We start from the raw sequence: 15,374 nt of genomic DNA on the forward strand, positions 1-15,374 counted from the left end.
TGCAATTAAAAAAAAAAAATTCTAAAGGTCATTTAGATTTTACCAAACCAGCCAACCCACCTCCTTCAAAATATTCTAGCAGCTCAGGATTGTGCAGAGCCATATAGAATTGCAGGTTGTTACAAAACCTCAGTTAAATAAAAAAGTGTAATTAAAAATATTTGTGAAAATGTGAGGTTTTTGTTTTGTTTGCAGACCCTGTAGGAAAAATGATTCAGTCCTGACCTCACAGCCCTTTTCTTAGCACACAAGAGCCAGAAGGTGAAATGGATTAGAAAGTAAAAGTACACTGGTTGGTTTAATTTCTATTGTCCGTTCTGCCTGAGATTCACAAAATAAAGAGCATTGAGTGGTAAACATTTAGATCTTTAGATTAAAGTGAGAGAATTTTACATTAACATTTGTAAGGAAATTAGTTTTCATTTTTAAAATGAGATTATGTAGAAAGTGTCCTAACCAAGTTATTTTGGGGGATAGGAGGGAAGTCAGGGGAATTAGGCCAGATCCTTATCAGGTCTAAATAGGCATAGTTCCATTGGCTGCAAAACTCTTTAAATCATAATGGGCTTCAATGGAGCTTTGCTAATTTACACCAACCAGAGACCTGACCCTTTTGTCAATCCTGATACTGAAAAAATGAGTATTCCTAAAGCCTTTGCTGGGAACCCCTGTTGGGTTCTTACAATGTGAATGGGGTGAGTTTGAATGCCATATTTAATACAAGTAATGTGGCTTTAATACTGCAGCTGCTCAGCTCCACTATCAGCCATGTCCATCTTTTGACTTTCATGTTTATAGAAGTGTGACATTTTAATCTTCAGCCACAGCAGGAAAACATAGGTGTAGTTATTTCAGAGGGACAATTCTATGACTAACTGCATGCCGAAAGTAGCTGTTGTAATCGTTGTGGATAGCAATCAACTGTTCAAACTTGCTGAGAGCATATACAAGGGTTAACGGGGCTCGACCCTCTCTGGGGCGGCGGGGAGCCACACCGGCTCACTACATACAGTCGTTGTTCAGGGGAATTAGTCTGTCCACAGGGGTCTTCCTCCGCAGCCCTTGCAGTAACTGAACTAAACACCATGAGCCCAGGCCCTGGGTCAGGGCGGACAGCAATGAGTCCACCTGGTCAATAGGAACCGCATGGGTCCACTTCTGTCCCCATTCCCATTCCAGTCTCTGCCCCGATCCTGCCCATGTCCCCTCTCCTGCCCCAGCCTCAACTCCCGTCTCGGTCTCTATCCTTGATCCTGCCCCTGCCCCCGAAGCATCACCTGTCTCTTTCCCTTCCACCTCCCGTTCTCTTGCCGCCCCCGAGGTTGTCTCAGTCCCACTACCCACAGACAACCCTCAGGGGCAGTTTTTGTGTCTCCCCTTCCCACTACTGTAGGGGCTGCACTATTCCCTCCACCGCCCCCTCCTTTGCCAGGGATGGGGACGGGCTGCCCGGTGCAGCGGCGCTGGGGCTTGGCCCCTTGTTTGCCCATCTCCATGGACCATGAGGATCTCTCAGGGGCCCCACTGGAGGATGGCAGCGGATTGGCTGCTGCGTCCCCCCCGTGCTGAGGGATGAGCTGCGCCTCTTCCTGACGGACACCCGAGGCTTACAAGCAAGGTGCAGCTCGTCCCTCCAGTGCTGGAGGGACTTCCATCGTGTCCTCCGGGCCGTAAAGGCTCTTTTAGGGGAGGGGAGAGGGACTGGGAGGCAGGACATCGCGGCCTACCAGCGGGCCCGCAAATTCTGCAACTCCCTCTTGATCTTTGGGGTCGAGACCGGGCTCTTGTGGGGCCCGCTGGAGGCCGTCGATCCCCTGCCCTTGAGGATCCACCCCAGCCCTCACTATGACAGTTACCATCTTTGCATCGTTAAACACCCGGGGCTGTAGGGTGGGTCTCCGCAGGAGCCAGGTGCTCTCCTTCCTTCGGGAGGGGGGGTACTCTCTGATCTTCTTGCAGGAGACCCACACGGCTCCAGCCGTCGAGACTAGCTGGCGGCTGGAGTGGGGGGCAGGGGCAGTGGCGCGCCTTTCCCTCGCCGCGGCGGTGGTGGGATGTGGGGAAGGTTCGCGCGTGGCTCTTCTGCCGAGACAACACCCGGGGCGCCAGACGGCAGAGGGATGCGCTGATAGGGCAGTTGGAGCAGGAGGTCTTAGAGCTAGAGAGGCCTCCGTCCCCGAGGATCCACCCCTCTGCGCAGCGTACCAGGAGAAGCGGGAGGAGCTCCGGGCCCTGGAAGACCACCAGGCACAGGGCGCGTTCGTTCGATCCTGCATCCATCTCCTTCGGGAGATGGATCGCGGCTCCCGCTTCCTCTACACCCTGGAGAAAAAGAGGGGGGCCAAAAAGCACGTCAGCTGCCTCCTGGCAGAGGACGGCGCCCCCCTCACAGATCCGGAGGAGATGTGTGGAAGGGCCAGGGCCTTCTACGCTGATATTTTCTCCCCAGATCCGACTGAAGCCAAAGCCCGCAGGGTACTCTGGACCGAGCTCCCGACAGTCAGCGCGGGCGACCGAGACCCGCTGGAGCTGCCTCTCTGGCCGAGTTCTTGGAAGCCCTCCGTCTCATGCCCACCAACAAATCTCCGGGCATGGACGGGCTGACCGTGGAGTTCTACCGCGTGTTCTGGGACGTCCTCGGCCCAGACCTCGTCACCGTCTAGGCCGAGTCCTTGCAAAGCGGGGTCCTCCTCTCTCGTGCAGGCGAGCCGTGCTCGTTCTGCTGCCGAAGAAGGGGGACCTCGGCGACTTATGGAACTGGCATCCCGTCTTGCTCCTCAGCACGGACTATAAGATCGTAGCGAAGGCCATCTCACTGCGGCTGGGGTCCATGCTGGCGGATGTGGTCCATCCCGACCAGACCTACACCATCCCGGGCCGGACCATCTTTAATAATCTGTACTTGGTCCGGGACCTATTAGAGCTCAGGCGTAGGGATGGTCTGTCGTTCGCCCTCCTGTCCCTGGACCAGGAGAAGGCGTTCGACAAGATGGACCATGGGTATCTCCTGGGCACTCTGCGGGCATTCGGCTTTGGGCCCCAGTTTGTGGGTTTTCTCCAGGTGCTGTACTCTGAGGTGGAGTGTCTGGTCAGGCTCAACTGGACCCTGACCGAGCTGGTCAGCTTTGGGCGGGGAGTATGGCAGGGGTGCCCCCTCTCAGGCCAGCTGTACGCTCCGGCAATCGAGCCCTTCCTCTGCCTCCTCCGTCGGAGGATGGCAGGGTTGGTGCTTCGGGAGCCGGAGCTGCAGCTGGTCCTGTCGGTGTATGCTGACGATGTGCTCCTCGTGGTCCAGGACCCGGGCGACCTGGTGCAGGTGGAGGCCTGCCAGGCCGTTTACTCAGCGGCCTCCTCTGCCCAGGTCAACTTGGTCAAGAGCTTTGGACTGGTGGTCGGGGACGGGTGGCAGGCGAGCTTCCTCCCACCCGCACTCCAAGCCATTCGGTGGAGCGCGGGTCCGCTGCTCTATCTCGGCGTTTACCTTTTCACCATGCATCCTTCTCCGCCGGAGAACTGGCAGGATTTAGAGGTCAGGGTGGGTGAGCGGCTGCAGAGATGGACAGGACTGCTCCGGTGTCTCTCCCTGCGGGGGAGGGCGCTGGTGCTGAACCAGCTCGTCCTGTCCATGCTCTGGCACTGGCTCAACACCCTGACCCTGGCCCCGGGGATCCTGGCCAGGCTCCAGAGAATAGCCCTGGAGTTTTTCTGGCCAGTACTGCACTGGGTCTCTGCAGGGGTTCTGAGTCTTCCCCTGGAGGAGGGAGGATAGGGCCTGGTCTGCCTTCGTAGCCAGGTCCATGTCTTCCGCCTCCAGGCCCTGCAGAGACTCCTCTATGGTGCAGGTAGTCCGGCGTGGAGCACGTTAGCACACGCCTTCCTCCGCCGCCTCCGAGGACTCTGATACGACCGGCAGCTCCTTTTTCTTCACCCGAGAGGTCTTCCTCGAGACCTCCTCCGGACCTGGAAGCTTTTTTCGGCGACCAGGTCCATTGTGGCCACCGAGGGCACAGACCTCCTTGCGGAGCCCCTGCTACACAACCCCGATCTCCGTGTGCAGGTGGCGGAGTCTCCCTCGGTGTGCCAGAGGTTGGTCCTGGCAGAAACCACCAGGGTTGGCGACCTCCTGGACTACGACGGGGGGACTGGGTGGATCCCCGTGCGCTCGGCCGGCGCATGGGGCTCTCCACCCTTCCGACCCCCCTGCGTGTACTCCAGGAGGTGGGCGCTGCTCCCCGCCCACCCCTCACCCCGGGCCCTCCGGACCTTTTTATTGGGCCCCTGTTCCGCAAGCCCACCTGGCTTCCCCGTTCCCGTACTACGAGCCGGCTGCACACCCTGCAGCCAGTCCGGTTCCGAACTGCGCACAGAGACCACCTGTACATGCTCGTGCTCCACACACTGCATCTCCTCACCCTCGCGTCCCGCCCCAATACCAAGTGGCGGGACTACTTACTGCCTGTGGAGGGTGAGGAGCCCTGGTGGGCCAGCCTTTATTCTACCTTAGTCCCACGGCCTGCCGGGGACATCGGTTGGTGGCTCCTTCACGGAGCAGTCAGCACGGGCGTGTACCTGGCACACTTCACCCTATTCCCAAGGCCTGCCCCTTCTGCGGCGTGAGGGAGACCCTGGCGCACACCTACCTCGAGTGCGCCAGGTTGCAGCCCCTGTTCCGGCTCCTCCAGAACCTATTGTTGAGGTTCTGGCTGCACTTTTCCCCACACCTGTTCATTTATGCACACCCTATCCGTGGCCCCACGAAGTCACGAGACCTCCTCGTCAACCTCCTCCTGGCCTTAGTCAAAGTCACCATCTACAATACCAGGAGGAGGATGTTGGACGAGGGGGTGCTCTGCGACTGTGGGGCCTATTACCGTACCTCCCTGGTCTCACGTTCCGGGCAGAGTTCCACTGGGCAGCGTCCGCTGGCTCCCTTGACACCTTTGAGGAGCAGTGGGCGCTGTCCGGGGTTCTCTGCTCGGTGTCCCTGTCCGGCACCCTTATTTTGAACCTTTGACCTTCACTCCACTCCCTGTTTTTTTCATTAGTTGTCCCAAGAGATTAGTTGGTTCCTGGGTCCAGTGGTCCCTCATGCTAGGCTGGGGGAGGGGCCTTTAGAAGTGGGTGGGCTTGCGCCCGCCCACCTCCCAGTTCTACCAATAAGGCCTCACTACAGAGCAGTAGTTTTTTCTTTTTCAAAGTCTCACTTTTCTGCTTTCTATATATCTGGTAAATCAATAGAAACCAGAGCTAGGTTGCAAATTTCCTTCTCATAGGCCTTCCTCTGCAGCAGTGGTTCCCAAACTTTAACAACCCGCAAAGCCCTTTCACTAAAATATTCCATGGATTTTCTCCCTTACCTCAGCATAAATTATAAAAGCAGTGATCTTGGCGATATAAAATTTTGTTTTTATACATGCTTATTACACACTATTAATTATTATTTATCATTACAGTATTTTTATTACATTATGAAAACACCAACCCTCTTCCAATATCTCACTTTTGTAACTTGTATCACTTTTGATTAAGCCTGTTATAAGACAAGGCTCCTATCAGAGGTGCCAGTAGAAAAAAGGGGAGCAGGGGCAAAAGCCCTCAAGCCTGGGGGGGGCACTGCCAGAAAAGTGGGGGGGGGCACTGAAAAATGGGGAGGGACCTGGGCAGGGGTGCGCCAACGGCACATGACACTCATCCCACCCCCCACCCCCCATACTGGCACCTCTGGCTCCTATGTTTCATCAAGGAATATCAGATGTGAAACAGCATGAGGGTATTTAAGAAGCTAACTTAGAGTTCCTCCTACACAAGCATTCAGGTCTTGAGCAGTCCAGGCAAACAATGCATGTTACAACAAAGCTTAAACTTGTTCTTCATAATAATTTAAAAACAACACTAGCAGCCTATTTCATTTTAAAAACAGCAAAAAATATCTGCCTCCCTTTCTATTTCGTAAAAGGAGGTTTGAAGTTTAAATCTCTTCAGTGTGATAGATATGCTTGCTTTGATCTGCTTAGCTCTTGGAAGTCCCCAAGGCTGTGGGATGCTGGTCCTATGCTGCCTGCGGTCCCTATGGACAGCTTTGTCTGCCATTAGGGAATTTTTTCCTGAGAACCCCCTGTAACATTTTGTGAATCGCCAGGGCAGAGGTGGCCAACCTGACCCTGAGAAGGCGCCAGAATTTACCAATGTACATTGCCAAAGAGCCACAGTAATATGTCAGCAGCCCCCCATCAGCTCCCCCCTATCGGCATCCCCGCCGATCTGTGCCTCTCCCTCCCGCCCCGCACCTCCTGATCAGCTGTTTCGTGGCATGCAGGAGGCTCTGGGGGAGAGGGGGGGAGGAGTGAGGGCACAGCAGGCTCAGGAGAGTGGGTGGGAAGGGGTTGAGTGGGGGCAGGGCCTGTGGCAGAGTCAGAGGTGGGGCAGTGAGCACCCCCCGGCACATTGGAAAGCTGGCACCTGTAGCTCCAGCCCTGGAGTCGGTGCCTATACAAGGAGCTGCATATTAACTTCTGAAGAGCATGTGGCTCCTCTCCCCCCGCCCCCGAGTGTGCTCCAGGTGGAGGGAGGATAGACATCTCCTAAGAGCTCCTGAACAATGGCCATCTTTTCCACCCTTCCTCTCAGGAGTGAGGAAAGGATAGAGACACCAAGAGCCCCAGCCTGACGGTGAGCCACCCATCAGGGTCCAGAGGTGGGCTGCAGACCCTTCCTCTTGTGAGGATGTGGGATTCTTCCTATCACTTTGGACTTTGTTATCCTGGAAGGAGGTGAACCAAATTGGTGATCTGGCCTGAGGGCTGATTTGTCATCCACCCAAAGGCTGGCTGTCACATTATCAGAGAAGTTGCTGAAGAGAGGCACCTGGTGAAGTGGGGCCTGAATGTGGTGGACCGCCATTTCAGCACTTATATAGAAACAACATGGCTTCCTTCACATGGCATTACCTCACAAGTAAGGTGTGTGTCAGGTCGTGCTGCATGAAGGATAACACTTTGTAGAGAAAAATGGCAAAGCAGGACTCTGTGTGCCCCATACTTGCAAGGTCATGCCAGCAGGTGTGGGGGCAAGCTGTCAGGGGCAGGAAAACCTGTACTTAAAAAAAATCAGAACTGCACCCTGGAATGGACACCAGCGGTAAGCCAAGCCTGCTATCATATGCTCCCTTTACATGGATCAGCCTCTGTTCATGAAATAGCGTGCAGGGAAAGGGAGTCAGTACTTCCATTGGTGCCCTGCACAAAGCCAGGATCTGTGCAAGGAAAGATAGGAGAGTGTGTACATGTGTGTGAGGTGGGGAGGTTAACATGCATCCTTACATACATGAGTTGTCCCAATTACTTATTTATTTGTAATGAGGTAGCATCAAAAAGCCCTAATTATGATCAAGGCTCTGTTGAGCATATTTGTACAAATACATAAAATACAGCCTTGTCCTAACATGTTCACAATCTAGTGACTAGTCGCATGAATAATAGTTGCAGGTTTGTGCTCTCTAACCTTACGTCCTCACTAGGCACCAAGACAGACTCTTTATATATACATTTTTGGGGGAAAAATATATAAAAATACATTCCTATAAATCCAATATTGTAGACAGTTTAGAATAAATTGATAAATGCTACAGGAATGATATTTGGGTAGTAAGATGTAATAGTGATAGCAAGCATTGTGCTTTAGTGTTATAATAGACTTTAATAAGTCATAAGAACATAAGAATGGCCATACTCGGTCAAACAAGAGGTCCATCTAGCTCAGTATCCAGTCGTCTGACAGTGACAGTCTAGTATCCAAAGGCTGAATGGGTAAAACAACTTACAAAAGCTGCCACAGCTTGAAAGATGCTTTATATTGATCCTTTGTGTCTCTCCATGTTGAATTGTCGATGACTTATCACATTAGCCCCATCCCTGAACAACTGAATGAGACTACTAGGGAGATAGAAAAGTTAAAATCAACTTGCCTTAAGAGGTCAAGTATCAGGGGGTAGCCGTGTTAGTCTGTATGCACAAAAACAAGGAGTCCAGTGGCACCTTAAAGACTAATAGATTTATTTGGGCATAAGCTTTTGTGGGTAAAAAACCTCATGAAAGCTTTCTGCCCAAATAAATCTGTTAGTCTTTAAGGTGCCCCTGGACTCCTTGTTGTTTCTGCCTTAAGAGGGTCGTTTTAGCTGTTTACTTACATTCCTCTCCTGTTAGGTATCTGTGTTCTTCATTTTCTATTCTAGCATGTAGGAATTCCCATTTACCAAACCTCCCTGCCTTAGTTACAGCTCCCCGCCCCCCCAGGTCACTTTGCAAATTTGGAACTACAAGTGTGGATGTATGTTAGCTAAACGTCATAGGAATATCCAGTTTCTGTTGCATCTGCGTATTTCATTGTAGTTGAATTCGCAGCACAGAAACATATGGGAAAGAAATACATGAAGCAGCCCTGCAGGGTTCAGAAATGGGCTTGTTTTTATTCCTGGTTGAGCTTTAAAGAAATCCTAAAGGGCTGCACGTAGCTGCAGATGACAGTGATCTCTGGTCCAGCCTACGCTCTTTTGACAGAAACAGCTTTCCAGGGCCCCTGAAAAACGCTTTTCGTGGCTGTTGGAGAACCCTCGAAGGAAGGGCAGATGGAGCCAGGACTGGAAGCCAGGGGCTATGAATGCAATGTAGCGGAAAGAGGATGCCCGGTGCAGAACGCAGGCGGATGGGGACAGACGCACGACGCGGCGAGGAGAAGATGCAGCGGAGAGCGTGCAGCGGCGGCGCGCGGATGCAAGTGGAAAACAACTCTAGGCCGGCCCGTGCAACGCGCAGGAGCTGTCGGCGCGGGGGGCGGAGGCGGAGCGATGCGCGAGGGAGCGCACTACGGTGGGCCCGGGGGCTGCACAAGGTGCAGGGGGGCTGTGTGGCGCAGAGTAATACGAGGGGGCGAGGTGGGTTCAGGGGATGCTGACGCGCTTTCCGCAACTGCCTCCTTCCCTGGGTCAATCCCGCCCACTTCCCTCCTCCGGCCGCCCCCAAGCAATGGCTTTTCCGCCGCCCAAGGGCCGGGCACGGGCAGTGGAGCGCGGGGGTGCGGGCAGCGGAAGGCGCTGGCTGGGACCCCGGGACTTGGGGCCGGTGAGTGAGCGGGGCAGGGGTCCAGCGCAGCCTCCCTTTGCGGCGGAGACTCTAGGAAGGGCCCCCTGTTACCACGCTGCGTGCTGGGAGCGGGGATGTAGAGGTCTTGGGGGGAGGCTGTTGGGTGGCTTCAGGGCTTCGGGGGACTGGGCTAGGGTTCAGGGGGCCTTGTGTTGGGATTAGCGGGGGAGACCGGCTGGTATTGGGGAGACTAGAGCTGTGCTGGGAGTGCAGGATAGGAGAGGTGTGTGGGGGTGACAGTGGGTGAGCTGGTAGGGTGCATGATGAGGTACCAGGAGAGTAGCAGCGTGCTGGAGTGAGTGGGGTTGGAGGTTGTGTGTTTAGGGTCCTTCTGGGTCTGTACCACTTCTGGAGCTCAGCTCTTGCTCAGCTCAGACTTGCCATTTATAAGCCTATGCGTTTTAGCAGGTGCACTTGAGTGCCTGTCAGTTTCATCCCAGTTTCCCTTGCAAGGTGCTTGCAGCCACTGCAGATGTTGAGATTTACTTGCAGCGTTTTGCAGGGTTTTATTCTGTGTGCAAATGAGGAAACCTGCCAGCACACAAGATGTATGCAAATTTGTTTGTGTATCCTTATAGCAACGAATGTATATGCTTGCTCCGGGAATGATGAGTGGGATAGAACAGAAGATAAATCTTGACGCCCTAATTAAATGGGTAGCAGCAGTGGCTTCTTCTTCCAGTTCACACCCACTGCACATATGGACCTTGTCCTTATAAAATGGGATTAGATACTAGCTGAGTCATATTTGTGAAAGCTGTCATGCTTCCCTGAATAAAAGCTCAATGCAAGAGGCTGCAACCAAAACTTGGTCCCTTCAACGACTGGAAGTGGGTACTTTTTCATCCATCAGAATGTTGGAAATATCCTCTTTTCCGTGGTATAATAATGCATTTGTTTCTATCCCTCCGATGGCGAAAGGTATGGGACCTTATACATGTGTTTATGTATAGAAAAGCCATCATTGGCCCAGGGTTGAACATTAACTGTATTGGGCCTCAAACGGGGACAACTTTGAGGGGGACATTTCTCTCTTTTTTTTTTTTAAAGCAGTCCTTTGAAGTTTCTCAGGTGGTTGGGATGGAAGAATACACTCAAAGGTGCATGATAAATATGTAGAATCATAAATCTCTTATCAATTTATTGTATGACTATTATTTGTGTGTGCCTGCTATATATACCATTTCAATTATACATGTATGTGTATTATACCTTCGTATTTTTAAAAAAGATTTCAGGATCAAAGCAATCAAGTGTCTCTTTGTTTTGTTTAGAAAATATATAGAAAGCATCCTTCAGGAATGTTGCACAGTATTTACTTTTAAGCAAACTGTGGGATGTAGCTTGGAGCCTTGTTTGCTCGTGTCCATTTAAATTGTTTTCTGCTACTGCACTGAAAGCATGTCAGAGTGCAGAGAGCAGGTGATGTAATTTGACTTAAAGTTACAGGCAAGAGATCATGCAATTCTCTTCCATGGGTAATGCTATTAAGAATAGGTGGCCAAATTTGATTTTATGGTAAGGTGGTGAGTCTAAACACTGAAGGGAGTAATGTAGTAACATAACTGTGAGTACTGTCTAGGTAAAATAACAGTGCCATAAAAGTATATTATCTAGTCTATTTTTCCCTTTCTCCTTGGCTCAACGTTTAGGCATTCCTAATTCAATGTTAAACCCAACTCTCTCGAATACATCTAGGGACTTATTAAAATCCTTGTAAATGCATTCACAGGAAGAGACTAATGAAGCAGAAGTCAACTGAATCTCTTGTGTAATACTGAAACACGATGACATTGGTGCCTGAGGGATATGGAAATCATGACAATATTTAACATGATTGAGAAAGACATGAGTGGACAATGTGGCCCAGTTTCTGTAGACTACAGGTTTTCTGCATGATCCTGGCAGTGTTGGCTATTCTGGTGTTGGTCTACAACTTCCGTCAGTTAGAGGTGAGTCAAGCAGTTTTCTTTAACAGTGGAAGAGGTTGAGTAACAGTCTTCCTGTTTAGCTTATGCTACTTGGGAATTCTGCGGGAAAACGCCCTTTCTCCTGCTTCCTGTGCTTCCCTGCAGAAAACAGCAGGGAAGCAAAGGGAAACTGTGTGGGGGATGGGACATGACCATGTGTGCAGTTTTTTTGGGGGGATTGCCCCCCTGAAACAGAGGCGAGCCACCTCTCTGCTCCACTGGCTTTGCAGCTGAACGCCGCCTCCTGGGTCCTAGTGCCAGTCGTGATCCCCTTTTGTGTGCTGGGAGCCTTCCTGTTTTCTGTGCAACAGCGACTGCTGGCTGTGGGGCTGGGTGAGGGGTGGGGGGAATGAAGGAAGGGGGATGGGGGGAAGAGGCAGTGGGGAAGGTAGGGAGAGAAGAATGGGGGAGGAGAATGAGGAAGTGAAGGGAGGGGCATGGGGAAGTGGGGGAGGGGGATGAGATGGGGAAGAAAAGGGGATAGGGGAATCGTGGGGGGAAGCAGGAGCCCGGCATGTGGTGTCCCCTCGGCTGCAGCTGGGGTTCCCCCATTGAGCAGGCCCATCAAACCCTCATCCTGACAAGCCCTATCCTCCTACATCTGGACTCCCCTGATCAGCCCCCCCACACCCAGACCCCCACCCCACTAAACCCCAACCAGCTGCACCTGGACCCCCACCCCATCAAGCCCACTCACCCAGCACCCAGACCTCCCCCACTGAGCCCCCAGCACCCACCCCCCCCCGAACCCCATCTCTCCACACCCAGACCCCCCCCGCTGAACCCCAGCCACCTTCACCTGGATCCCCCACAGAGTCCCATTGCCCTGGCACCCAAAACCCCCCAACGAGGCCCTGTACATCCAGATCTCCCACTGAGTCGCCCGCACCCAGATTGCCCCACACAGAAACCTCTCCCCCCACATTAAGCCTCTTTTTTTGTGTGTGACTGATGTCCAAAAAGGTCCTTGTGTAGCTCATACTAAAATCATATTACCAGTGAAAGTTTGTGTTTTGCGTTGTTCTTGTTTAAGGTATAGCTCTTAGAGGTCAATGGAAAGACCAATGGGACAGTGGTTACCATGTAAACAGAAGAGTAGACCAATCTCCTTTCATCCAGAATTGCTTCATAGTAATGTTTATCAGTTATCTCCAGCAAGTTCAGTCCATCTCATCACCTCTTTCTCCCATCCTCCATTGTTCCATACACAGCTATCCAGATACATTAATTTCACTGAGTAGAACTGCTACAACAAAGGGGTTTGTGTGTGTGTGTGTGTGTGCGTTAGGGATAGAAAGTATTAATCATCCAGCAAATTGAAATTTAGGCTTCTGGCGCTGAAGAAAAATGAAATTTTTATATTAAATAACTGTTAGTCGGGTATAATTGGAAATGCTTATTCAACTTTTATTCAAATCTGCTGAATATGTAGTACTCTTCTAAGGAAACATAAACTGAACAGTGTCTTGCAATAAATGTTTGCTATATTTCTGAAGTTATATGTTCATTTTGTTTTACATTAGAATTTTTGTGTTGCAAACATTTTGTTGCTTGCCGCTTGGTGGATGCTTTTGAGCATCAAATATTGGGAGACATTTTGTTACATATGGGGAATAAAAACAGCATCATAAAAAGTTTTTGAAGTATTCCAGCTTTGAAAGTCAGCACATATTAGAGCTCTCTTTGAGTAGACATGTTTAAAGTTTCTGGCTAGGGAGGCTGCACTGCCTTTCGTAATTAGATACTGTGCAGCCTAATCTTGACTCTGAACAAGGCAGATGTCTTCCTGTTTTCATAGATATTTCGATGATTGCATTTGGCAACTTCCCCCCAAATGGCTGCAAAAATAAAAAACGAGCCTTTCAGCTTGCATTCTGTGGATTCTGTAATGCTCTACTAAGCACTGCATATAGTGAGCAGTGACACACCTTTAAGAAGGGCTCTTAGAAATTAACACTGTTTTAGTTGATTGTGCTAAAGTCAAATCTTGTTGGAGAGATATAAAAATTTTATTAAGATGATGTTAAAAAACTAGTGAACAGAGTTTGAGCATAGAAGTTTCTGGTTATCAGGGAATAACATACAGATTATAGAGGGTGCAAAGTTTGGTTTAAGATAAAGTGGCATGAGGAATACATAATCTGCAATATCCCCGATTGGGGGTAAAAGGCTGATTGGTCAAAATACAGACATTGAGATATGAGGATATGAAGTTCATATGTTCGGGTGTGGATTATAATGAGTGGATATGATGATGAGGATGGGTTGACCCTCATTTGGTGAGATTTAATGTTTAGGGAGTTTATGGTTCCAGCTGTTTCTAAATGCTGAATACATCTGTGACGGGTTGGATCCCAGAAACCCACTTGGGAACTGCCAACTGATGTGCCAAGACTACTTCTGCCCAGTGGTGAGCTGGAGCCAGTTCCCACCGGTTTGCGGGAACCTGTTGTTAAATTTAGAAGCCCTTTTAGAACGGGTTGTCCCGGTTCTAAAAGGGCTTTTACATTTAACAAAATCTCTGGCAGCTCCCTGCCCTGCCCCCGGCCCCAGCTCACCTAGCTCCGCCTCCTCCCCTGACACTTCCCCTGGCTTCTCCTCCCCCTCCCCTGCTTCGCTGGGGTGGGGGCGGGGTGCGAGGAGGGCTCCAGGTGCAGCGCTGCCCGGCCCTGACTCCGGCTGTGTGGCGCTGCCCAGCTCAAGCCCGATCCCAGGCCCTGGCCCCGACTCCAGCCGCGCGGCCTGGGCCCCTGCCCGGACTCCGGCCGAGCGGCGCTGCCCAACCCCAGGCTCCGTCCGCGCAGCACCGGGCCAGGCCCCGACCCCGGACCCCAGCCGCGTGGTGCAGCTCCGGGCCGGGGCCCGGGGCGCGCGGCCGGAGTCGGGGCCAGGGCCTGGGGTCAGGCCGGAGCCGGGCAGTGCTGCACAGCTGGAGTCAGGGCTGGGGCGGTTTCTGAGGGGGGGCAGTCGGGGGCAGGACATGGGTGGGGGGTCCTAAGATTTTTGGCAGCTCATCACTGCTTCTGCCTCTGCTTTCCCTGCCAGCTTGGGACTCCAGCACCCAGTCTTGTTGAGCCAGACATGCCAGTCTGCTCCAACACAGACCCTGGGTCTGAACCATGTGCCCCAAAGCTGCAGACTTAACTGAAAGGCACGTAAGTCGTGTTCCTGTCTTTAACACTCAGATGCCCAACTCCCAATGGGGTCCAAACCCCAAACAAATCTATTTTACCCTGTATAAAGCTTATACAGGGTAAACTCATAAATTCTTTGCCCTCTATAGCACTGATAGAGAGATATGCACAGCTGTTTGCTCCCCCCAGGTATTAATACATACTCTGGGTAAATTAATAAGTAAAAAGTGATTTTATTAAATACAGGAAGTAGGATTTAAGAGGTTCCAAGTAGTAACAGACAGAACAAAGTGAATTACCAAGTAAAATCAAATTAAACATGCAAATCTACGCCTAATACAGTAATAAAACTGAATTACAGATAAAATCTCACTCCCAGAGATGTTTTCAATAAGTTTCTTTCACAGACTGAACGCCTTCCTAGTCCGGGCATAGTCCTTTCCCCTGGTACAGCCCTTGTTCCAGCTCAGGTGGTAGCTAGGGGATTTCTCATGATGTCTGTCCCTTTGTTCTGTTCCACACACTTGTATATTTTTTGCATAATGCGGGAATCCTTTGTCCCTCTGGGTTCCCATCCCTCCTTCTCAATGGAAAAGCACCAGGTTAAAGATGGATTCCAGGTCAGGTGACACACACGTATACAGGAAGACTTACAAGTAAAACAGAGCCATTTACAGTCAATTGTCCTGGTTGATGGGAGCCATCAAGATTCCAAACCACCATTAATGGTCCACACCTTGCATAATTACAATAGGCCCTCAAAGTTATATTTTATTTCTAGTTTCAGATACAAGAGTGATACATTTATAGAAATAGGATGACCACACTCAGTAGATTATAAGCTTTGTAATGATACCTTACAAGAGATCTTTTTCATGAAGCATGCTTTAGTTACATTATGTTCACACTCATCAGCATACTTTCATAAAATCATATAGAGTGCAACGTCACAACATCTAATTCAAGTATTATCTTTAACTGGACACTTAGTACTCAATGTCAGATTGAGTAGGACACCATAGATTTCCTTTGTTGTTCTTCACAACTAGTTCTGTTACCTACCAAATACGAATTTGACATCACCGCTGATTTTTACAACATAGTGGGTTAGGCAGACTGTCTTGGGAGCATAA

General features: G+C 50.9%; 1 protein-coding gene across 16 annotated transcripts in view; it reads left to right on the forward strand.

The window, feature by feature from the left end:
• The first annotated feature begins 8,389 nt into the window (after nt 1–8,389).
• The window catches only part of NXPE3 (neurexophilin and PC-esterase domain family member 3), a 70,198-nt gene continuing 63,213 nt past the window's right edge, over nt 8,390–15,374 (forward strand). The window contains exons 1-3 of one of the 16 annotated variants that reach the window (XM_065573940.1): nt 8,862–9,116; nt 9,716–10,058; nt 10,870–11,089. In XM_065573940.1, coding sequence (XP_065430012.1) covers nt 10,997–11,089 — 93 coding nt within the window. In that variant the 5' untranslated portion in view covers nt 8,862–9,116; nt 9,716–10,058; nt 10,870–10,996. Of the gene's footprint in view, nt 9,117–9,438; nt 10,059–10,187; nt 10,238–10,869; nt 11,090–15,374 lie in introns of those variants that run through there. The other 15 variants (XM_065573981.1, XM_065573965.1, XM_065573887.1 and 12 more) reach the window with 15 other exon arrangements.

Source organism: Chrysemys picta, chromosome 1 (genome assembly GCF_011386835.1).
Source record: "Chrysemys picta bellii isolate R12L10 chromosome 1, ASM1138683v2, whole genome shotgun sequence".
In the NCBI taxonomy this organism is placed as follows: domain Eukaryota; kingdom Metazoa; phylum Chordata; order Testudines; family Emydidae; genus Chrysemys; species Chrysemys picta.